The following is a 26783-nucleotide window of genomic DNA, read 5'->3' as shown; positions in this document are numbered from 1 at the left end:
GGGATGTATGGATTCTTCAATATACGCCAATCAATCAATGTGGTACACCATATTAACAAACTGAAGAATAAAAACCATATGATCATCTCAGTAGATGCAGAAAAAGCTTTTGACAAAATTCAACACCCGTTTATGATAAAAACTCTCCAGAAAGTGAGCATAGAGGGAAACTACCTCAACATAATAAAGGCCATATACAACAAACCCACAGCAAACATCATTCTCAATGGTGAAAAACTGAAAGCATTTCCACTAAGATCAGGAACAAACAAGGGTTTCCACTCTTGCCACTATTATTCAACATAGTTTTGGAAGTCCTAGGCACGGCAATCAGAGAAGAAAAAGAAATAAAAGGAATACAAATTGGAAAAGAAGAAGTAAAACTGTCACTGTTTGCAGATGACATGATAGTATACATAGAGAATGCTAAAGATGCCACCAGAAAACTACTAGAGCTAATCAATGAATTTAGTAAAGTTGCAGGATACAAAATTAATACACAGTAATCCCTTGCATTCCTATGCACTAACAACAGAAAGATCAGAAAGAGAAATTAAGGAAACACTCCCATTTACCACTGCAACAAAAAGAATAATATACCTAGGAATAAACCTACCTAAGGAGGCAAAAGACCTGTATGCAGAAAACTATAAGACACTGATGAAAGAAATTAAAGATGACACAAACAGATGGAGAGATACACCATGTTCTTGGATTGGAAGAATCAATACTGTGAAAATGACTATACTACCCAAAGCAATCTACAGTTTCAGTGCAATCCCTATCAAATTACCAATGGCATTTTTCACAGAATTAGAACATAAAATTTTACTATTTGTATGGAAACAGAAAAAACCCTGAATAGCCAAAGCAATCTTGAGAAAGAAAAACGGAGCTGGAGGAGTCAGACTCCCTGACTTCAGACTATACTAAAAAGCTACTGTAATCAAGACAGTATGGTACTAGCACAAAAACAGAAATTTAGATCAGTGGAGCCCACCACCTATGGTCACCCAATCTATGACAGAGGAGGCAAGAATATACAGTGGAGAAAAAACAGTCTCTTCAATAAGAGGTGCTGGGAAAACTGGACAGCTACATGTAAAAGAATGAAACACCATACACAAAAATAAACTCAAAATGGATTAAAGACCTAAATGTAAGACCGGACACTATAAAACTCTTAGAGGAAGACATAGGAAGAACACTCTTTGACATAAATCACAGCAAGATGTTTTGTGACCCACCTCCTAGAATAATGGAAATAAAACCAAAAATAAACAAATGGAACCTAATGAAACTTAAAAGCTTTGGCAAAGCAAAGGAAACGACAAACAAGATGAAAAGACAACCCTCAGAATAGGAGAAAATATTTGCAAACGAATCAATGGACAAAGGATTACTCTCCAAAATACATAAACAGCTCATGCAGCTCAATATTTAAAAAACAACCCAATTAAAAAATGGGCAGAAGACCTAAATAGACATTTCTCCAAAGAATACATACAGTTGGCCAAGAGGCACATGAAAAGATGCTTAACATCACAAATTATTAGAGAAAGGCAAATCAAAACTACAAAGAGGTATCACCTCACACCGGTTAGAATGGGCATCATCAGAAAATGTACAAACAAATGCTGGAGAGGGTGTGGAGAAAAGGGAACCCTCGTGCACTGTTGGTGGGAATGTAAATTGATACAGCCACTATGGAGAACAGTATGGAGGTTCCTTAAAAAACTGAAAATAGGATTACCATATGACCCAGCAATCCCACTACTGGGCATACACCCGAGAAAACCATAATTCAAAAAGACACATTCACCCCAGTGTTCATTGCAGCACTGTTTACAATAGCCAGGTCATGGAAGCAACCTAAATGCCCTTCGACAGACGAATGGATAAAGAAGAAATGGTACATATATACAATGGAATATTACTCAGCCGTAAAAAGGAACGAAATTGGGGCTTTTGCAGAGATGTGAATGGACCTAGAGACTGTCATAGAGAGTGAAGTAAGTCAGAAAGAGAAATACAAATATCGTATATTAATGCATATATGTGGAATCTAGAAAAATGGTACAGATGAACCAGTGTGTAAGGCAGAAATAGAGACACAGATGTAGAGAACAAACGTATGGACACCAGGGGGGGAAAGCGCTGGGGGGGATGAATTGGGAGATTGGGATTGACATATATACACTAATATGTATAAAATAGGTAACTAATAAAAACCTGCTGTATAAAAAAAAGAAAAATAAGAAAAAGAACTTAGATTTGTCTATTTCTAACCCTGAGCTATTTTGATTAAATCATTTGACTCCAAACTTTTATAATCTGTAATGGTACCATTAAATTTTTTTGAAGATATATCCCTAATATATGTATACTTACTAACAAATGTTTGTAAATATATTATTCTAAAAATACATTATGGACAAAAATATATACAAGTGTAGAAAATAGAAAATATCAAAAGATAATCTATATGAAATAAACAGAATTTTTCCTTGTCTTGCTCATATCATAATGATAATACTTCATAAAATTCCTTAAAATTTTTGATATGTTTTGAGAGTGCCTTGCTGTCAAACTCATGTTGTGATTGATGAGAAGCTTGTGGAAGAAATAGAAGTGTCTGTTCTTCCTTCTATTAGTTGTTTTCCTTATGTTTCACTGTTGGTATCATCTTCAGTCTGCATTTTCTTTCTGGAATCCTTTTAAGCAATTTATTCACTTGTAAACGTTCTGTTCAAAGTAGCTAATAGAATACTAAATAGGCTTAACTAGTTCTTTCTTCAGGGTCCCATGCTTATCATATATAGCTCTTACCAGTGTCAATCCATTTATGACATATATCAATCTGCATGTCAGAGTCACTGTCAATAGGTATATGATATATTGGCAAATAATAATTTCTCCCTTATTTTTTCATAGAGAGAGTATTTCACCCATTGTTCTAATCATCTTAGACTCTCTTACTGTAGAATTTCTAAACAGTTAGGGGCATGGCTGATCCTTACTGACACTCCAGAACAGACACCAGATTAATGCCATTAACTATTACCCATATCAGTAGCCTCTTTTCCATTTGATTTTATTTCTCACTATAATTTCTTATTACTCAGTTTCTACCCATATTAAAGACACCATTAGTTAAGAGGAACTGTTTTGAAAATTTATATGAAAGATCTGTGCTGTATAGAGTAAACGCCAGTACCTCTAAAGCAACATTGTGCCAAATTTTAACTTGAGGTTTAATTTTTTTTTTTTTTGGTTAGTTGTACTTTTACTCCTGTCTTTAAGCTTAAAGTTATTCTATCAACATTTTTCTGTAATTGTAGTCAGTTATGGCATGGCAGTCAACTGATTGGGTACCAGAAACCATGTGGTTTATGTTATTCCGGGGGCCCAAGACATATGCCCATATAAGTCAAAAGTGGGATGCTTGACATCAAAGAGCAGGAGACAGAGTCCTCAGGCCTTGGGCTACATCTGCATCCCAGCCCCCCTCCTCCCCCTTAATATCCATGTGTTCCAGGCCAAATTACTTCTGGCTTCAATGTCCATGTTTATAACACCTACTGCTCTGGGTTGTTATGAGAATTACATAAATAATGAGTGCAGAGTGCCTGGCATACACGTGTTGCTTAATAAATGGTAGCTGTTGGCACTATTATTATCATTTCTATTATTAAACTCCCTATAAGGACAAGAGACGTGTTCCCTTGCTTTTCACTTAGTTTACTTAATGGAGCTACATGACTCTACCATCTGCTTCTTTCTCCTGTGCAAATAGGCTTTACTTTCAAGTTTGAATTTGCAATAAAATTAAACGAGTAATTTTCTTGAAATACCTTGCAGGTTCGTTTATGCAGGGATCAGAGAAATCCATATCCCTGGTTCAAGGAGGGAGGAGTGAGTATGCAGCGGCTTTGGCGTGGGAGAAAGGGAGCTCTGGTCCAGAAGAGAAGACATTTTCTGAGTGGTTAGAATCAGTGAAGGAAAATCCTACTGTGATTGACTTTAAGGTAAGATTGAAAAGCATTATGGGTAAGAGCTAAAGCAGTTCTCTGGCAGCCCAAACTGTACATCACACAATTCCTTTTCCATTTTCTTCTCAGATGATAAAAGAAATGTCTTTCTTTAGTGTGTATTCACAACATACCTTTTTAAAAAACATTAAATTACACATCTCTTGTTTTTGCGGTTCAAACAAGCATTCTGTAGTACAGCATTTAGAATTCCCAGCACACATTAAATACCAGAAGAGGGAGTTTAGTGCATGAAACTGCCTAAACTTACCTGGAGTAGTGTTCTACTCCCCATGTATGTAATAAATTTGATTTCTGTATTCTTCTTGCAATTCTTTATTTGATGAACCCTCCTAAATCTTCATTTATAGCTCTGTGGGATAAATGGGATTTTAGACCCACTTGATTTTCTGTTTCTATCACCATTGATTAAATTTACCAGCCTTATATTTGTTGTAATTACATTAAAGGGTGATTTTTATTAGGTATGAAATACTTTGTCCACAAATCAGTCATATGCCACTTTGAGCCAGTTTTGCCTAAAACATAAGCACATTTTAAAAAGCCCCTTAAGGAGCTATTCTGCTCATTTCATTTAAATGAAAATAAAGGAGTTCAATCATCATGAAGGTAGAATGATTTACATGTAGCATGAAGATACTTGGAGCTCTACAGGTTATGGTAGGAAAATGAGGTCCAGCTGCCCATCTGGGCACTTGTGAGTCATACACTGTATTAGAGAGTCATTCCTCTGAGGTTTTAAAATGTTAATTAAAATGAGCCCTGCGAGACCTAAATAGACATTTCTCCAAACAATATATACAGATTGCCAACAAACACATGAAAGGATGCTCAACATCCCTAATCATCAGAGAAATGCAAATCAAAACTACAATGAGGTATCACCTCACACCGGTCATAATGGCCATCATCAAAAAATCTACAAACAATAAATGCTGGAGAGGGTGTGGAGAAAAGGGAACCCTCTTGCACTGTTGATGGGAATGTAAATTGATACAGCCACTATGGAGAACAGTATGGAGGTTCCTTAAAAAACTAAAAATAGAACTACCATATGACCCAGCAATTCCACTACTGGGCATATACCCTGCGAAAACCATAATTCAAAAAGAGTCATGTACCACAATGTTCATTGCAACACTATTTACAATAGCCAGGATGCGGAAGCAACCTAAGTGTCCATCGACAGATGAATGGATAAAGAAGATGTGGCACACATATACAATGGAATATTACTCAGCCATAAAAAGAAACGAAATTGAGTTATTTGTAGTGAGGTGGATGGACATAGAGTCTGTCATACAGAGTGAAGTAAGTCAGAAAGAGAAAAACAAATACCATATGCTAACACATATATATGGAATTTTTTTAAAAAATGGTTCTGAAGAACCTAGAGGCAGGACAGGAATAAAGACAAAGACGAAGAGAATGGACTTGAGGACACGGGGAAGGGGAAGGGGAAGCTGGGACGAAGTGAGAGAGTGGCATGGACATATATACACTACCAAATGTAAAATAGATAGCTAGTGGGAAGCAGCTGCATAACACAGGGAGATCAGCTCGGTGCTTTATGACCACCTAGAAGGGTGGGATAAAGAGAGTGAGAGGGAGATGCAAGAGGGAGGGCATATGGGGATATATGTATACATATAGCTGATTCATTTTGTTATAAAGCAGAAACTAACACACCATTGTAAAGCAATTATACTCCAATAAAGATGTTAAAAAAAAAATGAGCCCTGATTTTGTGTTAGCTCCATATTTGTTACTGTAATTCTTCTATTGATCCTACCAGCAAGTTCATTTCTCTATTTTGTCTCTCCACATTTTCTCATCCGGTTCCACCAAAAGCCAGTAGTACTGTCCCTGGAAAAACAAAGAACACTGAAAGCCTCTCTTCACCCTTTCCAGATTTTTCTCCTTGAGTCAAACTTGATGAGCCTTCAGCAAAGCATTCCTGAGCTGCCTAACTCTTGGTCACTTTTCTCAGTACTTTGATGCATGCATTTGATGCTTAATAAACAAGTCGATGTAAATCCAAGTAAGCGACCCCTCATGTGAGGCTTCCTCCATAGTAGAATTCCGGGGAAAGTAAGCTCCAGATACTTTACACCTGCCATGCTTTAGGGACAACAGAAGCCAGCTAATCTTGCAGATAGCTGCACTACCCACTGTAGAAGGGAAAGAAGCTCCCCCGCCCTCATGGGGAGGGCTTTTCTCCACTAGTCCAATCGACAGATATACCATATTCTACAACAATCCCTTTGAAGTGTGGGATTTTCCAGACCTTGCCTCTCATTCCACGGGAACTGGGCGATGATGACAACATATGCCAAAGAGATGTGACTCTGACTGGACCTCCTCTCTCCCATCTGCTCTTAGCTTGCTCCCATCACAGACCTGGTAAGAAATATCCCCTGTGCGGTGACAAGACGGAACAACCTCAGGAGAGCTTATCAAGAATATGCAGCCAAGTTTGACCCCTGCCAATGTGCTCGATGCCCTAATAACGGCCACCCCACGCTCTCAGGGACCGAATGTCTGTGCGTGTGCCAGAGCGGCACCTACGGTGAGAACTGTGAGAGGCGCTCTCCGGATTACAAATCTAGTAAGTGTCAGTAACTTGCTATGAGGTAGGAAGCTTTCCCCTCCCAAACGTATTGTAGGTTGGTCAATGAAAACAACAAAACAAAACAAAACTTCTCTGCATAAGAGAACTGCATAAGCAATTTCCACCTTATGCAAACTCACAAGGAAAATAGGCCTGGAGAAAGTTAGACTCAAAGGTCAAACAGTCCTGGTGTGAATCTCAACTGTAACCTACCAGCTATGTGACCTTGGGAAAGTCACCTAACCTCTCTATGCCTCAATCTGTTCTCCATAAAATGGGGATAATGCCACTATATACCCAAAGATTATATATGTGTGTATATATATATATATATATATATATATATATATATATATATACAGCACAATGCCTATAACATAAAATAAATAAAATAATAAAACACACTATAAAGTAAAATATGTGATGCTCTTGTTATAAACCTCTTGTGCATTACAATGTAGAATGAGAGTGGCTTGTAATAAGGGATAAATTAAGACACAACCAAAGTTTTCATACAGGACCAAGCAATGTTCATGGTTACCTCTAACCCTCCTTAGAAAGAGGATATGTCATGGGAGTAAGAATATAGTCTATTACCTTTAAAAATGTAATTTTATATATATTCTATTTGGAAGAAGTTCATATGTATGCATATATTTATGTATATATGTATGTGTGTGATATGTTGCTGATAGTTGAAAACGATTCATAGTTGTTGCCATTTTATTCAGGCTGTGGGAACAAGAAAGGGAAATCAGGTGATATGTCAGGCCCTTTGCGCAGATAATTTCTTTTAATCCTCACAATAACCCTACGATATTCCGCAAAGGCTCCCACAGCTAAACTGTGAGGAAGCTCAGTTGACCTGGCTTCAAAGCCCCAATTCTCCCAGAGGCACCATGATCGGTGGGTGGGTCTTCCTGTGTTCCAGATGCTGTAGACGGGAACTGGGGCTGCTGGTCTTCCTGGAGCACGTGTGATGCTACTTACAAGAGATCGAGAACCCGAGAATGCAACCACCCCGCCCCCCAGCAAGGAGGGAAAAGCTGTGAGGGGGAGAGGCGGCAAGAGGAGCACTGCACATTTTCCATAATGCAGAACGAGTAAGGATGGGTATGGGGAGAGAGCGGGGCATCTCCCCCGACACCGCTACTAAACTAGACAGTTAAGATATTTATTTTCTTACTGCTAAGTAAAGAAGATTAGAATTTTGCCTATTCCAACACAACATATCAGTGAGGTGTTAGATCGGCTGCTACCCCTTTTCCTCTCTGTTTTCTCTCTTTTTTAAATGTATTATATACATATATATATATATACACACATATATAATGTGTACATACGCGTGCATATATGTATATATATAAACATGTAAATGTGTGTGTGTATATATATATATATACACATATTTATTGTCTTATACACACGTTTATTTTTCCCTTTTAGCGGGCAACCATGCATCAGTGATGATGACGAAGTGAAAGAAATAGACCTCCCTGAATTAGAATCAGATTCAGGGTGTCCTCAACCAGTCCCTCCAGAAAATGCATTTATCCGGGTAAGCATCCTGACCTTTACTTTAGGTTTGGAATCCAAAAAAATAGAAGTTAAGAAACATGTGCTTTCTTTTATTTAGAGTTATTTTTTTCTTAGTTTAATAACTTGTTGACTTAAAAAGTAAAAAGGAATATTTAGAAAGGCTCCATCACTTTTCCCTGTGAATTCCCTGGAGGTGTCCTCATAGCTGGTCGTTAGACCAAACTAACACACACACTTTTGTGTGCCTTGACACTACTAACTCATGTGGCGGTACATTTATGTGAGTGGAGAATGGTTTGGATGACTTCTGTAGGAATCTGCAACTAAGATCTGACTGTTTATTTCTGAATCTGAGCAAACTAACCCCCTATCTAAGGCACGTTATCAGAGAAACAAACTAGTCTTGACTGTAACATAGGAGGTGTTGAGTCTGTAATGGCTTCTTAGGTTAAAAACCTATAGAATTCTTAGGCAGTCAGTACAGTTTTAATACCTTTTAATTTTATCTTTTTTCATTAAACCACTATATGTTTCTATGATTAAAAACAACTAAATACTTTTTGTTAGACAATTCTGTGGCTTTAGATTAAACTTTCAGGAGATAAATAATATTTAAAATTGATCACAGGAGGCATGTGTCCTAATCAATTTTACCTTTTTTTAAAAAAGTTTACCTTTCTTAAACCCAGTAAAGCCTTTCATTTGTTTCCAACTGTATCATATTTATGATCAAAAATCAATAACCCTCGATTCTCCAGGGCCAGCAAATAAATATCCATGGAACATAGTCTGGGCTAATGTATCTTCCCTGTTCATTCATCTTCTGTTCAAGTATAAGGTACCAGGCCTAAAGGTGTGAGAGGGAGGAAATATTTTGGAGGGGGAGTAATGTCGATTAGTCTTTACTCTAGAACCAGAGATTCTCACTCTCCAGATGCACTAGAGGCTAGTCTTGAGCAGGGCCCAGAAACTTCCATAACTAACAAGATCCCTGGTAATACCGATGCTGCTAGGTCAGAAGTCACACTTTGGGAACAAATCCTTTAGAATAAGAGTTAGCAAACTATGACCCACAGACCAAATCTGGCCTGCCCTCTGTATTCTTTTCTTTTCTTTTTTTAATGAAATTTATTGGAACACAACCACATTCCTTTGTTTACATAATGACCATAGCTGTTTTGTGCAACTGTGACACAAGGTGACAGACACTGCCTGACCTGCAATTGACGATCAAGGCCCTTTATAGAAAAAGTTTTCCAGTCCCTGCCCTACAACAGTATCCTCAGAATTACATTTTGTCAGATCCAGATACCTAAATAATTTTTAATCCGTTTGTGCCAGCTGCTTAAATAAAGTATTAAAATGATTGACATTCTAATTTTAAAAACACACAAAGGGTTTAAACAGTGATTCATTCTTCTAATTACTCTTTACAAAATTAGATTATATGTTTCCATTTCCATGAATAAGTTCACTCCTTGTTTTAATTTGTTCTTTATTAAAGGCCTAATTCCTACCTGACTATAGTTTTTGCTCAAAAGTAATACAATTTTAACTTTTCCTACTGAGTACCTTCTAGATTCCTACTAGCAAAATGCCCCTATATGGAGTCAAACAGAGGCAGGTATGCCTCATTCCAGGCTAGAGCAATCATGTCATTGCACGTGAAGATATCTTTTTAGTGACCAAGACACAAGTCCTACCCCCATTGGCAAGTGACAGTGACTTTGGGTAAGGGTCCTTGTTTAGTCAGTCTAGCAGATATGTCGGACAAAGCTTGATGGTTGCAACATACACTTATACGTTATAGCTTCATAAAAGAAATGGAAGCAGAAGTTTATGACAATAATTTATTTCAGGATGAATGTGCAGGAAAAATGTGCAGCCTTTGAATAAAACATCTAGATCATTAATACTAGTCACCATGCCATTTCCCTTGGAAACACAGCCATACCCATAATAACCAAAGATGGAATGCTCTTTTTTGTATTCAGGAAATTAATCACCTTCTAGGAGAAAAGTTGAATCACGTGGCCAAGTAATAACAAATGTTGACGATTGAGCCTTCACCTCCCTCAAAATTCCCAACTTCGATTCTCAAAGAATAATTTCCTAGCCAATTCTTTGTACTTGTCTCCCACTCTGTAAGGAAAGAGTTACATTACTGTTACATTATGGCTTCCTAAGAAGGAGAGTGTTTGCATTTTTTCAGCAAAGAGTTATTAAGCCCCGTGTAAAGGTTTGTGAGGGGAGACCTGGTAATAGAAGTGCCACTCAAGTGTAGGGGCGGGGATGATAAATGTGATAAACATAAATTAGAGCTTTGTACAAGTTTCCCCCCAAAACTGAAAAGATGGTACACCTGATGAAGCTGGGGAAATGAAAGAGATTTTCCACAGAGGAAGTTCTGTTTGAGTTGGGTCTTGAGAGAACGGAAGAGACAAGATGTTGAGGATAGAGGGAACAGCCAGGTAAAGACAGGGAAGCATGAAAGAGAGTATTATGTGCAAAGAATAGCAGATGGCTTTGTTTTGCTAGAGCATAGGTTCTATGGGAGGAAATGGCAAGAGGTGAGGATGGGAAAGTGGGTTAAATGTCATATTCCAAGCTAAGAATATAAAACCCATCTTATCTTTATAATCTTTTAGTGACCCCCAAATGCCAGGAGTTGTACTTTAATTACACATTAACTGGGAAAGTATATGATGACCAATAGGTTATTAGGAACACTTTCAAATGATTTGTAGTCAATGTGTTACCATAGCATCTGCATATATTTTCTGCGTATGCAGGATACATTTTTTATTCCATTTATAGGCACTACAGGATATATATATAGTTTTCTTTTTCTTGCAATAGTAAGCCATCTCATATACAGAGGGGAGCAAGTTATGAATTAAAATAAATATATATATTCTAATCAATTTAAGCAGCAATATGGAAGACGGATTAGAAGAGGGACCGATTAGATAGTTGTCCTGGTAAGAGATAATACATGCTGTGAGCAAAGACAATGATAACGGCAAAGGAAAGGAGAGAATTTTGAGAGATATTTAGAAGTAGAAATTGAGTAGACTCTGAGTAGATACAGGATTGAAGGAACAGAAAGAATCCAGGAGGACCCCAAGGTGTTTGAAGGTATTATTCATAACATTAGTAATGTGCTGATTTCTGTTTTAATTCTAGAATGAAAAGAAACTGTATTCCGTTGGGGAAGAAGTGGAAATCATATGCCTTACTGGTTTCAAACCTGTTGGATACCAGTACTTCAGCTGCTTACCAGACAGAACCTGGAGGCGAGGAGATGTGGAATGCCAACGTGAGAACTGGGCAGGCCTTCCACATGACTCCGCTAGAGAATGGATGTGCCCCAAATAAATAGAGCAAAGTCACACCCTTAGATTAGTACACTTTAATATTTTTTAGTAACTCTGGTGAAAAGGTTTAGTAAGGCAGAAAGTAGGATTCATCTGCTCAAATTAGATTTCAAACTATCTTCATAGTTTAGTTTTCCTGCCCCTGCGTATTAGCAGGACTGTGAGGCATGTGCTTGAGAAGAAATCTGGGAAGTCTGCTAACTGCATCTAACCACAGGCATCTGCCTCGCCCGATGTACAAAGAGATGCGAAATAATGAGTCCCAGGAAGCTGATACTTACACTCTTTGTGTATCAGAGATGGGATTTTTTGTGAAATGCAATTTTCTCCTTGGAGCACACCCACATCCTTTGCTCAAAGAGAGAGGAGGAGTTTGCAGGCTCCCCACATACCCGTGCTTCAGGAAAGTCAAAATGCAATTCACACAAGGCTCAGATGGGGACTCCAAAGAGTTATTCTGGAATATCATGACACAGAGTTGAGACCAGTGTCAATTAGAACATCCTGTCTCTGTGTCACCCACAAGGTGGTGACTTGCTTTTGGGAAAACTCACTGGGGAAGAGAGTGGAAAAGATTATTTCTTGAAAAGGTCCCAATGATGTAATGAAAGTTAGGAGTATCTGAAGCCAGTTCCTTAGCAAGTTCTTCAGTTAATGGAACTAAAGACAGTTTCCCAGTTTCTCAACTGGGATCCTCAACCCCCAGTTTTTCTCATCAAAAGGCAGCATTAAAGCTGAAATGCGGTAAATCACATTAAAATCACTTCTTGGATTGCACAAAATCTGCCTGTATCCATTGAGTATTCTGCTCCACCAAATACATCTGAAATATTTCTCTCTCTGCAGGGACAGAGTGCCTCAAGCCAGTGGTGCAGGAAGTACTGACACTGTCACCATTTCAGACGTTATATAAAATTGGTGAATCCATTGAGCTAACCTGCCCCAGAGGCTTTGTTGTTGCTGGGCCATCAAGGTACACATGCAGTGGGGATTCCTGGACACCTCCCATTTCAAGCTCACTCACCTGTGAAAAAGGTGAGTAGCTGCTCAGGATACTGGGGTCTGCTAAGGTGGTGTCCTTTGTGGTTGGTCGTGTAGCATCTACAGAGGAGCTATTTCTTAAGAAGATTCCACTGACGGGCTGGGTTGTATTTCACCCCATGTCGATGATGAGGTCAGGCAGCACATAAGTAGCTATTGGTCAAGTGGATATCTTCATATCTTAGACAGTGAGGTCAGTTTTCTTTTCCAATTTAATACTTCACTATTTTGAGGGAGCGCAAGTGCTCTCATATGAAAAAATCAGAATTGATGGTTAACTGAAAATTTAGTTCAAGTGGAGAGCCATAGAAAATTAGTCCACACTACTTTTTAATTAAACATTTTATTTTAACTTAGAACATAGAAATACACAAATATTCACCAATTTTCTGACATAGGACCAACCTCTTAGTTCCTAAAGGGTCTCCTGATTTGAGTTCCAAGATTTCTTTCTCGAATAAAACAAATACATAATTCATCATCTATGTTATCCCATATCAGTTTCTCTAAGACAGTGGGTTTTTTAACTCCAAGTGCGGCACTTCTTTAAGAAACACCTCTGCTTAAGTCCCATCCCCTGGTTCTGATGCCATTGAGCTGGGAGGGCCCAATATTTTGTGTTTGTATAAAATCTCTCTGAGTTAATCCAGATACAGACGAAGTTGAGAATTATCTCTCTTTTGAAGAGAGATGAAAGCTTAAAGGCAACTTTTGCAGCAAATTTGACTACAAAATGCTTTTATTTTTCCTTAATCTTTTATAGTAGTCTCATCCACATTAATTCCAAGCAAAATTTTTGCAAACCACTTTCAATTATTCAGCATTTTCAACTTAGTTTTTATAAAAACAACTTTTTTTCCTCCTTTATCAGTTGATATGTTTAATCAACTTACACAATTACAATAGTAACTGGCATAAATAGACTTGGAAACAAACAAAACTGACTCTTGGTAAGTCTATAGCTGGCCTGGTGAGGGCAGAAGTGTGAAGCTGTGGCAGAGAGGAGCCTGTAAAACTTGCAGTTCAGTGTTAGACAGGCAGCTGGCACGGAGCAGCTGAACACCCTGGTTAGTCTGGCCTGTTGGTTACTTGGAGGACAGTTAAGGGAGCTTCTACTAATTCATATCTTCCAAATTTCTCACCATGCTTTTTCAAATAAAGTCTAATTTTTAATCAGAGAATCCTTGATGATCTCTCTGAGCTCAGATATGATTGAGCCTATTTTGTCAATGAAAAACCAGCGCTTCCCTGGTGGCACAGTGGTTGAGAGTCTGCCTGCCAATGCAGGGGACACGGGTTCGAGCCCTGGTCTGGGAAGATCCCACATGCCGCGGAGCAACTAGGCCCGTGAGCCACAACTACTGAGCCTGCGCGTCTGGAGCCTGTGCTCCGCAACAAGAGAGGCCGCGATAGTGAGAGACCCGCGCACCACGATGAAGAGTGGCCCCCACTTGCCGTAACTAGAGAAAGCCCTCGCACAGAAACGAAGACCCAACACAGCCATAAATAAATAAATAAATTAAATTTAAAAAAAAAAAAAAAACCCAAAGGCACAGAGAGGCTAAATTAGACCCAAAGTCAGACAGTTTGGGTCAAACAAGAACTGTGCAGCAGCCCTGATAATTCCTCAAGCTCTCTGCCATCTTGCCTTCTTTATCCTCTTCTGGGCTTTTACCATGTGTGAAGGAAAAGGGGAAACTTAACCTATTATATAACCTTAAAACTATTGATAAAGAGACCACATGGAAATTTGTGAGAACTTCAGGTTAGTATTGTGGCTTGGTTTCACTCAACTCCTGATCATATATGTCAGAGGTATGACTGCATTTGGGGACCACAGGGTTTAGAGAGTTAAGATCCTCTGGGCATCTTAGGTAGCATCCTCCTCTTTATAAAAATAACAGCATATGTACACACACACACACACGCAAATGCACGCATGTCTCCGTGTTTGGAAAAGAAATTAAAATTATAATCCAAACTGAGAGATAATGAAATGTTCTACATTGAGATAAAGGAAAGAAATATCCCATCTCATATACTTTCTCTCAACAACGTTGGCAGGAAGATCAATGAAGGGAGTCACAGAAAAAGAAAGAAAATCATCAATAAAACTGAACACTCTTTTCTGTCAATGTGGGAGGAGCTGTGTGATAAAGAGACTTCAGGTCATTGGTTGGCCAGGAAGACTTTTAATTCTTTCAACGTGAAAAAGAATTTTGCTTCCTGAAGAAATGAGATGCTGCACACCTCCACTGTTAGTTTTTTCCCTTCATCTAAGAAATCAACACCTCCAGAAGATCCCCTTGCCCTCAGCACTTAAAAATCGCAATGTTCTCATTTCCATGTTACTCACAAACTGTGCAGGGCAGGCAGCATGGGCAGCTGAGGGCCAGTTTGGGCTTCCACCTGACGCTTAGTGAGGTAGCAAAGAGTCCTTGCAGGTGATCATTGATAATGTCAAATTGGTAGGGAGGGAACAATGCTCTGTGCGCTTGAAAGTTGATGCTCTTTGGAAACAATGTATAGCTTAGGGTCCTTCCTTGACCTAAGCGTGGATTTATTTACAAAAGCCAAAGAGGCATAGCCACACAGAAACCAAAGAAAAACAAGCCCATGTCAATGGAAATCTTAGTATCTGAGACCTTACAAGCAGCTATAGGTCTCCATGTTCATGAAAGTTCTGAGCCAAATTTCACCAGATGGAATGAGAGTCCTAACAGAGGGTAATAATAGGGAATGGAAATTCATAGCAGCAAAGAAGAAAACCTACCAATTTTCTAAATCTTTATTTTTGCCTCTAACATAAACCTCCTTCCCTACCAAACCTCCTGCCTGATATACCTGCCTACAGCCCTCCTTTGACAATTATTTGCTTACAGAGGCCACTGTGGTTCTGTGGATGCCTGATGAGTCAGATCCAGTCCAGGGACTAGACTGTGTTTCATCCAGGAAGCTCAGGATGTCAGCTCCAGGTTTAATTCAACCAGTCTAAAGCTTCTCTGGATGAGCCTGAACATAAGCAAAGATAACCAAGATTCCCCCTTCTATATAATATATCCAAGTGTTCTTCCTTCTACTTTAATCTCCCTTCCTCTCATACAGACTATTCAATTGCTCATCTTAGGTCAAGCATCATTTCCTTATAGATCTTCCTTACATTTCTCAGTTGGATTTTTTTGGTGATATGATCTCCTGGAACTGTATTTCTTCAAAATACCTATCTCTGCCTTTAATTATAGACCCATCACTGTGATTGTTTGATTAATGTCTGCTTTCCCACTATTAGGGTACTACTGCTGTTTTCATTCTATTTTCTTTTCCCACATAACATCCTAATATCTAGAATATCATGCAGGGATAAATAACTACATTTGGGAGTTGCACTTCTTCATTGATTATTCTTATAAGAAAAATCTGACTTTCAAACCATTATCCCCCCAAATCAATTCACACGATTGTTGTCACTGACATCCATATTGCTAAACAGAATAGACAATATTTTGGTCCTCATCTGCCTTGCCCTCTCAGCAGCATTCAACAGTGTTGACCTTCTTCTGCACATTTGTTCTTTCCCTGGCTTCCAAGACACAACGCTGTCTGGTTTAGCTTCTACCTCTCTGGCTGCTGCCCTCTATTTTTGGCAGGCTCCTGCCTTTGCATGGACTTTAAATGTTGGAGTTCCTCAAGGCTCAGATCTGTCCCCTCACCTCATGCTACACTCTCCTGCTGGGGAATCTCACCCATACCCATAGCATCAATGGTTCCTCCATAGGCTAATAACAAATTTAAATCTTTATCACAGACTTCTCCACTGAGTTTTAGACTTGAATATTCAAATTCCTATGTGTCTATTTTGTTTGGCTGTCTTAAAGAGACTATAAATTCAACATGTGCAGAGAGGAATTCTTGAGTCATCACCGTAGCTTCCCTACAACTAACATCTTCTAGTATTTTCTGTTTCAGTTAAGGCACCAATATCTATTCTCTTATGCAAAGTATAAACCTAAGAATTATACTTGACAGTTCTCATAACTTACCCACAATATGCAATATCATCCATTTTATGTGCTTAAAATGTCTCAAGTTCATCCACTTCTCTCCATTTCTACCTCTAGCACTTTGGTCAAAATTACCATTCTCTTTCACCCAAACTACTATAATAACCTCATAAATTGTCTACTCTCTTGACCACCATGCCTCTCCAAATTCATTCTCCACAGAGAAGCCAAAATTAATTTCTTTTCCAAATCCAGACCTGATTTTGTCACACCACCCCCTGCTAAAACCTATCAAAGACTTGCCACTGCTTATAAAATAAGACAAAAATCCTTTGAAAGCCCTTTATGACCCTACACAGTCTGCCACACAGCCATCTCTCTGGCTGTACCTTTTCCATGCCCTTGTTTCCTTGGCTTTCTTACAGTTCCAAGAAAGTCACACCTCTTGGTGTGTACCTCTCTTTTGAGCACGTTTATGCCTGCTATTGCCTTTGCTTCAAACACACTCCATTTTCTCTTCCCATTTTACCGTTCATAACCTTCCTGGCTACATCAATTTTCTTGATTATATGCTTTCTCTTTAATAGCACTAATAACAGCAGCAATTCTATGTGTACAGTGTGTTTTTTTGATTAATGTCTGTCTGCTCCACAAGACTAGAAGCTCTGAGAGCATGGGATCTGGGTCAAATTTTTCTCAACCCACTATCCCCAGAACCTATGGCAGTGCTGGGAAATCATAGTCACTCAATAAATGTTTGAAAAACAAATGAGCAAAAATTTCACCAATTCCATTCTCTTTAGTTCTCTGAACTTAGTAGCAGTTCTAGGTTGGAAAACGACAGCTCCTAGAGCTAGAAAGGACCTTTCAGGTGGACTATTTCATGACAACATATTTGGAAAAGCCAAAATGAATGCTCTAACTCCAAAAGAAAAATGAGAACCTTTCACCACTGCCTTTTCTCCTAAATTCAAAATTATCACTTGAAATCCATGCTATGCATTGTTCTTATCTTCATTTTCTTTTGTTTCAGATACCTTGGCACGCTTAAAAGGCCATTGTCAACCAGGACAAAAACAGTCGGGATCTGAATGCGTTTGCATGTCTCCAGAAGAAGACTGTGGGTAAGAGATACTCTATGGGCTCTCTTTAGAAACGGAAAACCAGTCTAGTGTAACCAACTTAATGGAGGAGCTGGGCTTCTTGAACCATGAACACAAAGCATATTAATTCTTCACATACCGATACCCCTTGTGCTCTGTTGAATTCCTCCTTCCCCACTTGGTAGCAAGCTTTCTTAATTGTCTCTCACCCTTGTCCACTAAGTTTGCATGGCTTCTGTTACTAAAACAGTTTCATTCTGCGGGCGCGAGATGCAGCTATCAGCGCAGACACCAGAGACGGGCATGAAGCGCTAAGGCTGCTACTGCAGCCACCAAGAATCCTATGTGCAAGCACAGGTCACCGTCCACACCTCCTGTCCTGGGAGCCTGTGCAGCCCACCACTGCCAGGGTCCCAGGATCGAGGGACAGCTTCCCCTGGAGAACACAATGTGCACCTCAGGCTGGCGCAACATCATGCCAGCCTCTGCCACCACAGGCTCACCCCTCATTCTGTACCCCTCCGTCGCCCCAGTCTGAGTGAGCCAGAGCCCCATAATCAGCCACTCCTTAACCCCCTCTTGTCTGGGTGAAGAACAGATGCCAGAAGGCAACCTACATGAAGAGGCGGGGCCAAATCCAAAGCTGAACCCCAGGAGCTGTGCAAAAAAATGAGAGAAAGGGAAATTTCTCACAGCAGCCTCAGGAGCAGAGGATTAAATCTCCATAATCAACTTGATGTACCCTGCATCTATGGAATACCTGAATAGACAAGGAATCATCCCAAAATTGAGGAGGTGGACTTTGGGACCAACTGTAGACTTGGGGATTGCTGTATGTGCCTGACTAGTTTCTGATATTTATGTTTATCTTAGTCTAATTTTTAGTACTTGTTATCATTGGTGGATTTGTTTATCGGTTCGGTTGCTCCCTCCTTTTTTTTTTATTACATTTTTAATTTTAATAATATTTTTTTATTTTTTATTTTAAAAACTTTTTTATTTTATTTTATATATTTTTTTCTTTATTTCCTTTTTTTCTCCCTTTTCTTCTGAGCCATGTGGCTGACAGGGTCTTGCTGCTCCAGCCAGGGGTCAGGCCTGAGCCTTGGAGGTGGGAGAGCCGAGTTCAGGAAATGGGACCACCAGACACCTCCCAGCACCATGTAATATCAATAGGCGAGAGCTCTCCCAGAGATCTCCATCTCAATCCTAAGACCCAGCTCCACCCAACGGCCAGCAAGCTCCAGTGCTGGACACCTCATGCCAAACTAGCAAGACAGGAACACAACCCCACCCATTAGCAGACAGGCTGCCTAAAATCATACTAAGTTCACAGACACCATAAAACACACTGCCAGAAGCAGCCCTGCCCACCAGAAAGACAAGATCCAGCCTCATCCACCAGAACACAGGCACCAGTCCCCTCCACCAGGAAGCCTACACAGCCCACTGAAACAACCTCACCCACTGGTGGCAGACACCAAAAAGAACAGGAACTACAAACCTGCAGCCTGGGAAAAGGAGACCCCAAACACAGTAAGTTAAACAAAATGAGAAGACAGAGAAATATGCAGCAAATGAAGGAGCAAGGTAAAAACCCACCAGACCAAACAAATGAAGAGGACATAGACAGTCTACCTGAAAAAGAATTCAGACTAATAATAGTAAAGATGATCCAAAATCTTGGAAATATAATGGAGAAAATACAAAACATTTAACAAGAACCTAGAAAAATTAAAGAGCAAACAAACAATGATGAACAACACAATAAATGAAATTTAAAATACTCTAGAAGGAATCAATAGCAGAATAACTGAGATAAAAGAACGGTTAAGTGACCTGGAAGATAAAATAGTGGAAATAACTACCACAGAGCAGAATAAAGAAAAAAGAATGAAAAGAATTGAGGACAGTCTCAGAGACCTCTGGGACAACATTAAATGCACCAACATTTGAATTATAGGTGTCCCAGAAGAAGAAGAGAAAAAGAAAGGGCCTGAGAAAATATTTGAAGAGATTATAGTTGAAAACTTCCCTAACATGGGAAAGAAAACAAAGTTCAGGAAGCACATAGAGTCCTATACAGGATATTTCCAGGGAGAAACATGTTAACAAACTATCGAATATTAAATACAAAGAAAAAATAATAAAAGCAGCAAGGGAAAAGCAACAAATAACATACAAGGGTATCGCCATAAGGTTAAGAGCTGATCTTTCAGCAGAAACTCTGCAAGCCAGAAGTGGCAGGACATATTTAAGGTGATGAAAGGGAAAAACCTACAACCAATATTACTCTACCGAGCAAGGATCTCATTCAGATTCGATGGAGAAATTAAAACCTTTACAGACAAACAAAAGCTAAGAGAATTCAGCACCACCAAACCAGCTTTACAACAAATGCTAAAGGAATTTCTCTGGGCAGTAAACACAAGAGAAGGAAAAAACCTACAATAACAAACTCCAAACAATTAAGAAAATGGTAATAGGAACATACATATCGATAACTACCTTAAATGTAAATGGATTAAATGCTCCAAACAAAAGGTATAGATTGGCTGAATGGATACAAAAACAAGACCCATATATATGCTGTCTACAAGAGACCCACTTCAGACCTCGGGACACATACAGACAAAGTGAGGGGATGGAAAAAGATATTCCATGCAAATGGAAATCAAAAGAAAGCAGGAGTACCAATTCTCATATCAGACAAAATAGACTTTAAAATAAAGACTATTACAAGACACAAAGAAGGACACTACATAATGATCAAGGGATCACTCCAAGAAGAAGATATAACAATTGTAAATATTTATGCACTCAACAGAGGAACACCTCAATACATAAGGCAAATGCTAACAGCCATAAAAGGGGAAATAGACAGTAACACAATCATAGTAGGGAACTTTAACACCCCACTTTCACCAATGTACAGATGATCCAAAATGAAAATAAATAAGGAAACACAAACTTTAAATGACACATTAAACAAAATGGACTTAATTGATATTTATAGGCTATTCCTTCCAAAAACAATAGAATACACTTTCTTCTCAAGTGCTTATGGAACATTCTCCAGGATAGACCATACCTTGGGTCACAAATCAAGCCTTGGTAAATTTAAGAAAATTAAAATCATATCAAGTATCTTTTCCAACCAAATGCCATGAGACTAGATATCAATTACAGGAAAAAAAACTGTAAAAAATACAAACACTTGGAGGCTAAACAATACACTACTAAATAACCAAGAGATCACTGAAGAAATCAAGGAGGAAATCAAAAAATACTTAGAAAAAAATGACGTTGAAAACATGATGACCCAAAACCTATGGGATGCAGCAAAAGCAGTTCTAAGAGGGAAGTTTATAGCAATAAAATCCTACCTCAAGAAACAAGAAACAACTCAAATAAACAACATAACCTTACACCTAAAGCAATTAGAGAAAGAAGAACAAAAAACCCCAAAGTTAGCAGAAGGAAAGAAATCATAAAGATGACATCAGAAATAAATGAAACAGAAATGAAGGAAACAATAACAAAGATCAATAAAGCTAAAAGCTGGTTCTTTGAGAAGATACACATAAGTGATAAACCATTAGCCAGACTAATCAAGAAAATAAGGGAGGAGACTCAAGTCAAAAGAATTAGAAATGAAAAAGGAGAGGTAACAACTGACACTGCAGAAATACAAAGGATCATGAGAGATTACTACAAGCAACCCTATGCCAATAAAATGGACAACCTGGAAGAAATGGACAAATTCTTAGAAAATCACAACGTTCCATAACTGAACAAGGAAGAAATAGAAAATATGAACAGACCAATCACAAGCACTGAAACTGAAACTGTGATTAAAAATCTTCCAACAAACAAAAGCCCACGACCAGGGCTTCCCTGGTGGCGCAGTGGTTGAGAATCTGCCTGCCAATGCAGGGGACACGGGTTCGAGCCCTGGTCTGGGAAGATCCCACATGCCATGGAGCAAACGGGCCCGTGAGCCACAATTACTGAGCCTGCGCGTCTGGAGCCTGTGCTCCGCAACAAGAGAGGCCACGATAGTGAGAGGCCCGTGCACCATGATGAAGAGTGGGCCCCGCTTGCCACAACTAGAGAAAGCCCTCGCACAGAAACAAAGATCCAACACAGCCATTAATAAATAAATAAAGCACACCTAGTATAGTGTAATTTAAAAAAAAAAAAAAAAAAAAAGCCCACGACCAGATGGCTTCACAGGCAAATTCTATCAAACATTTACATAAGAGCTAACACTTATCCTTCTCAAATTCGTCCAAAATATAACAGAGGGAGGAACACTCCCAAATTCATTCTACAAGGCCACCATCACCCTGATACCAAAACCAGACAAAGATGTCACAAAAAAAGAAAACTACAGGCCAGTATCACTGATGAACATAGATGCAAAAATCCTCAACATAATACTAGCAAACAGAATCCAACAGCACATTAAAAGGATCATACCCCATGATCAAGTGGGGTTTATCCCAGGAATGCAAGGATTCTTCAATATATGCAAATCAGTCAATGTGATACACCATATTAACAAATTGAAAGATAAAAACCACACGATAATCTCAATAGATGCAGGAAAAGCTTTTGACAAAATTCAACACCCATTTATGATAAAAACCCTCCAGAAAGTAGGCATAGAGGGAACTTACCTCAACATAAAAAAGGTCATATATGACAAATCCATAGCCAATATCGTTCTCAATCATGAAAAACTGAAACTATTTCCTCTAAGATCAGGAACAGGTCAAGGCTGCTCACTCTCAATGCTATTATTCAACATAGTTTTGGAAGTTTTAGCCACAGCAATCAGAGAAGAAAAAGAAATAAAAGGAATCCAAATCAGAAAAGAAGAAGCAAAACTCACTGTTTGCAGATGAAATGATGCTATACATAGAGACTCCTAAAGATGCTACTAGAAAACTACTAGAGCTAATCAATGAATTTGGTAAAGTAGCAGGATACAAAATTAATGCATAGAAATCTCTTGCATTCTTATGCACTAATGATGAAAAATCTGAAAGAGAAATTAAGGAAACACTCCCATTTACCATTGCAACAAAAAGAATAAAATACTTAGGAATAAACCTACCTAAGGAGACAAAACACCTGTATGCAGAAAACTATAAGACACTGATAAAAGAAATTAAAGATGATACAAACAGATGGAGAGATATACCATGTTCTTGGATTGGAAGAATCAACATTGTGAAAATGACTATACTACCCAAAGCAATCTACAGATTCAATGCAATCCCTATCAAACTACCAATGGCATTTTTCACAGAACTAGAAAAAAATTTTCACAATTTGTATGAAAACACAAAAGACCTCAAATAGACAAAGCAACCTTGAGAAGGAAAAACAGAGCTGGAGGAATCAGACTCCCTGACTTCAGACTATACTACAAAGTTACAGTAATCAAGAAAGTATAGTACTGGCACAAAAACAGAAATATAGATAAATGGAACAAGATAGAAAGCCCAGAGATAAACCCACACCCATATGGTCACCTTATCTTTGGTAAAGGAGGCAAGAATATACAATGGAGAACAGACAGCCTCTTCAATAAGTGGTGCTGGGAAAACTGGACAGCTAAATGTAAAAGAATGAAATTAGAACACTCCCTAACACCATACACAAAAATAAACTCAAAATGGATTAAAGACCTAAATGTAAGACCAGACACTATAAAACTCTTAGAGGAAAACATAGGCAGAACACTCTATGACATAAATCACAGCAAGATCCTTTTTGACCCACATCCTAGAGAAATGGAAATAAAAACAAAAATAAACAAATGGGTCCTAATGAAACTTCAAAGCTTTTGCACAGCAAAGGAAACCATAAATAAGATGAAAAGACAACTGTCAGAATGGGAGAAAATATTTGCAAATGAAGCAACTGACAAAGGATTAATCTCCAGAATTTACAAGCAGCTCATGCAGCTCAATATGAAAAAAACAAACAACCCAATCAAAAAATGGGCAGAAGACCTAAATAGACATTTCTCCAAAGAAGATATACAGATTGCCAACAAGCACATGAAAGGATGCTCAACATCACTGATCGTCAGAGAAATGCAAATCAAAACTACAATGAGGCATGACCTCACACGAGTCAGAATGGTCATCATCAAGAAATCTACAAACAATAAATGCTGGAGAGGGTGTGGAGAAAAGGGAACCCTCTTGCACTGTTGGTGGGAATGTAAATTGATACATACACTATGGAGAACAGTATAGAGGGTCCTAAATAAACTAAAAATAGAACTACCATATGACCCAGCAGTACCACTACTGAGCATGTACCCTGAGAAAACCATAATTCAAAAAGAGTCATGTACCACAATGTTCATTTCAGCTCTATTTATAATAGCCAGGACAAGGAAGCAACCTAAGTGTCCATCGACAGATGAATGGATAAAGAAGATGTAGTACGTATATACAATGGAATATTACTCAGCCATTAAAGGAAATGAAATTGAGTTATTTGTAGGGAGTTGGATGGACTTAGAGTCTGTCATACAGAGTGAAGTAAGTCAGAAAGAGAAAAACAAACACTTTATGCTAACACATATATATGTAACCTAAAAAAAAAAAGAAAATGGTTCCGAAGAACCTAGCGGCAGGACAGGAATAAAGACCCAGACGTAGAGAATGGACTTGAGGACACGGGGAGGGGGAAGGATAAGCTGGGATAAAGTGAGAGAGTGGCATGGACATATATACACTACCAAATGTAAAATAGATAGCTAGTGGGAAGCAGCTGCATAGCACAGGGAGATCAGCTCGGTGCTTTGTGACCATCTAGAAGGGTGGGATAGGGAGTGTGAGAGGGAGACGCAAGAGGGAGGAGATATGGGGATATACGTATACGTATAGCTGATTCACTCTGTTATACGGCAGAAACTAACACAATATTGTAACGCAATTATACTCCAATAAAGATGTTTTTAAAAAAATAGTCTCATTCTGATGATAAAGACTCATTCCTGTCCAGTTTAAAATCAGACTCATGTATATCAAAGCCTTTCTCTTCCCCCTAAATATAGGGGAAGTTTGTGCCTCCAAAAGCTTGGAGTAGAAAAAGAGGTGTGCGCATGGACTTCACACACACACACACACACACACACACACACACACACACATCCCTTTGTGAGATTATTCTTTCATGTGGTGGCAGAGAGCTTGAAGAAAAATGATATATCCTTACATGGCTGCCACGACTCTCTGCTGTTATAACTGCCCTTTTTTACATGAACTAACCCTGACACGTCGAGGGTGCTTATTAATTTAAGGGCTACTTTCAGGGGAATTTAATCGGAAATAACATTAGCTTAAGGTAAAGTTTTGTTTCTCTATCTCACAAAATAAATGCAGGGGAAGGCAGTCTAGGGATGGTCTGGTGATTCTCTCATTTCAGATAGGACTGGTGCTCCTTCCTGCTTTCTGTTCCGCCATTCATTTTTTTTAAATCTAATATTCGTAATTTATTTTTTATTGAAGTATAACTGATACTTTACTTATTTATTTATTTTTATCAAAGTAAAGTTTTCTCTTCTGACATTTTTAAATTTATTTCATGATCCAAGACTTCCCTGCTGGAGTACAAAGGAAGGAAGACCAGAAATGGACACAGTCTCTCTTTTTAAGGAGAGTTCCTGGGAAACTTATCATGGCGTCCATCTCATTATCCTTCTCTTATTCACATGGCCCGGTGGACCTGCAAGGGAGGCTATGAAATGCAGTTCTTTGGCTAGAAGCAAAAGCGTTTTTGAATAAAATTAGAGTTAAATGACTGAGGGAGAGAATGAATGATGGAGTAGGAAGCCAACAGACTGTGCCCAGCTGTGATATTTCACTTTTTTTTACTTTGAAATATATATTTTAAACAATGCAGACTGTTCTAAGGCAATTTTCATCTTTAAAACCATGTGTCCATAATTGTTACTTTTAAATTTTTCTTCTGTTTCTTTGCACCAACTTTTTCTTTTCACTTTTAACACTGATTCGCTCTCACATTCCTCTGAGCTACAAATGAACAAACACTTGTAGGGACACATTAATTTGTTTGTTTATTTATTTATGAGAACACTACAGGGTCTTTTTCTGTAACATTCCACTGATAGAATTCAACCCAAAGATGGCTCTATCTACCCTCCTCAGTATTAACCACAAGTGGTCCACTTTGTATGAGCTTCTTGTGGCTGGGGTCCCCTCACCCATCAGATGGCCTTCTAGGGAATACTTAAAATGTTCCCATTGTCCATTTAACCCAGAGGAAACTTCTATCTTTATCTTTGCAATACCCAACCATGAGAATACAGACTGTCCTCTGGAACTGTCTGAATTTCAGCTCAGTCCTACCTCTCTAGCCCCTTTCTATACTCCTCAGTCCTCTTTTATATGGCATTGAAGATGTTTGTGAGAGTGGCTGGCCCTACAGCTTAAGTTTTCAGAAAGTGGCCTTTTGTTCTCAGCTATGGGCTTCAGTTCCTGGAAACAATTTTACACACTGGTGCACTGATTGTTAACTCTTAAGTTGACATTAGAGAAGAAACTCATATTTGGAATAATCAAGGCGTTCCTGTCCTCTCAGCAAGAGAAGGACTATGGCTAACCTTTTGTTAGCAGGACCCATCCATTTACTTAGATTTAGCAAGTTAGCCAGGGATTAATTGACTTAAAAGCTCATGCTCTTAACCACAATACAAATACACTTACAAAGCCATATAAGTATATATAAGACTCTTGTATTACAATTAATAACTGTTAAAAAGTGTTCAGAGGAGGTACAGGCTACCATCAGCTAGGTCGATCAGGATTAGCTTCAAAATATAGCCAGGAATTGATCTGGATGCAGATAGGCAGAGAGGAGAGACAATGCAACATTGATTGAGTAGGGCTTGGCATGGTAGCAAAGGAACAATAATCTTACTGGTTTAGAAAATTGTCAATTTTTCAGATGATAAAGAGGGATTAAGGAGGATGGAAAAATGATTCTAGAAAGAAAAGTTGATTGGATCA

General features: G+C 38.7%; 1 protein-coding gene across 1 annotated transcript in view; it reads left to right on the top strand.

Moving 5' to 3' along the window:
• Positions 1–26783, top strand: part of C6 (complement C6) — an 89031-nt gene that overhangs the window by 51570 nt on the left and 10678 nt on the right. Inside the window, exons 10-16 of the mRNA XM_061187744.1 lie at positions 3862–4028; positions 6435–6660; positions 7595–7766; positions 8110–8221; positions 11389–11521; positions 12426–12614; positions 17655–17745. Coding sequence (XP_061043727.1) covers positions 3862–4028; positions 6435–6660; positions 7595–7766; positions 8110–8221; positions 11389–11521; positions 12426–12614; positions 17655–17745 — 1090 coding nt within the window. The remainder of the gene's footprint in view (positions 1–3861; positions 4029–6434; positions 6661–7594; positions 7767–8109; positions 8222–11388; positions 11522–12425; positions 12615–17654; positions 17746–26783) is intronic.

Source organism: Eubalaena glacialis, chromosome 4, assembly GCF_028564815.1.
Source record: "Eubalaena glacialis isolate mEubGla1 chromosome 4, mEubGla1.1.hap2.+ XY, whole genome shotgun sequence".
Taxonomy (NCBI): Eukaryota; Metazoa; Chordata; class Mammalia; order Artiodactyla; family Balaenidae; genus Eubalaena; species Eubalaena glacialis.
Note: the sequence above shows the minus strand (reverse complement) of the source record. Positions and strands in the feature narration are given on the sequence as shown.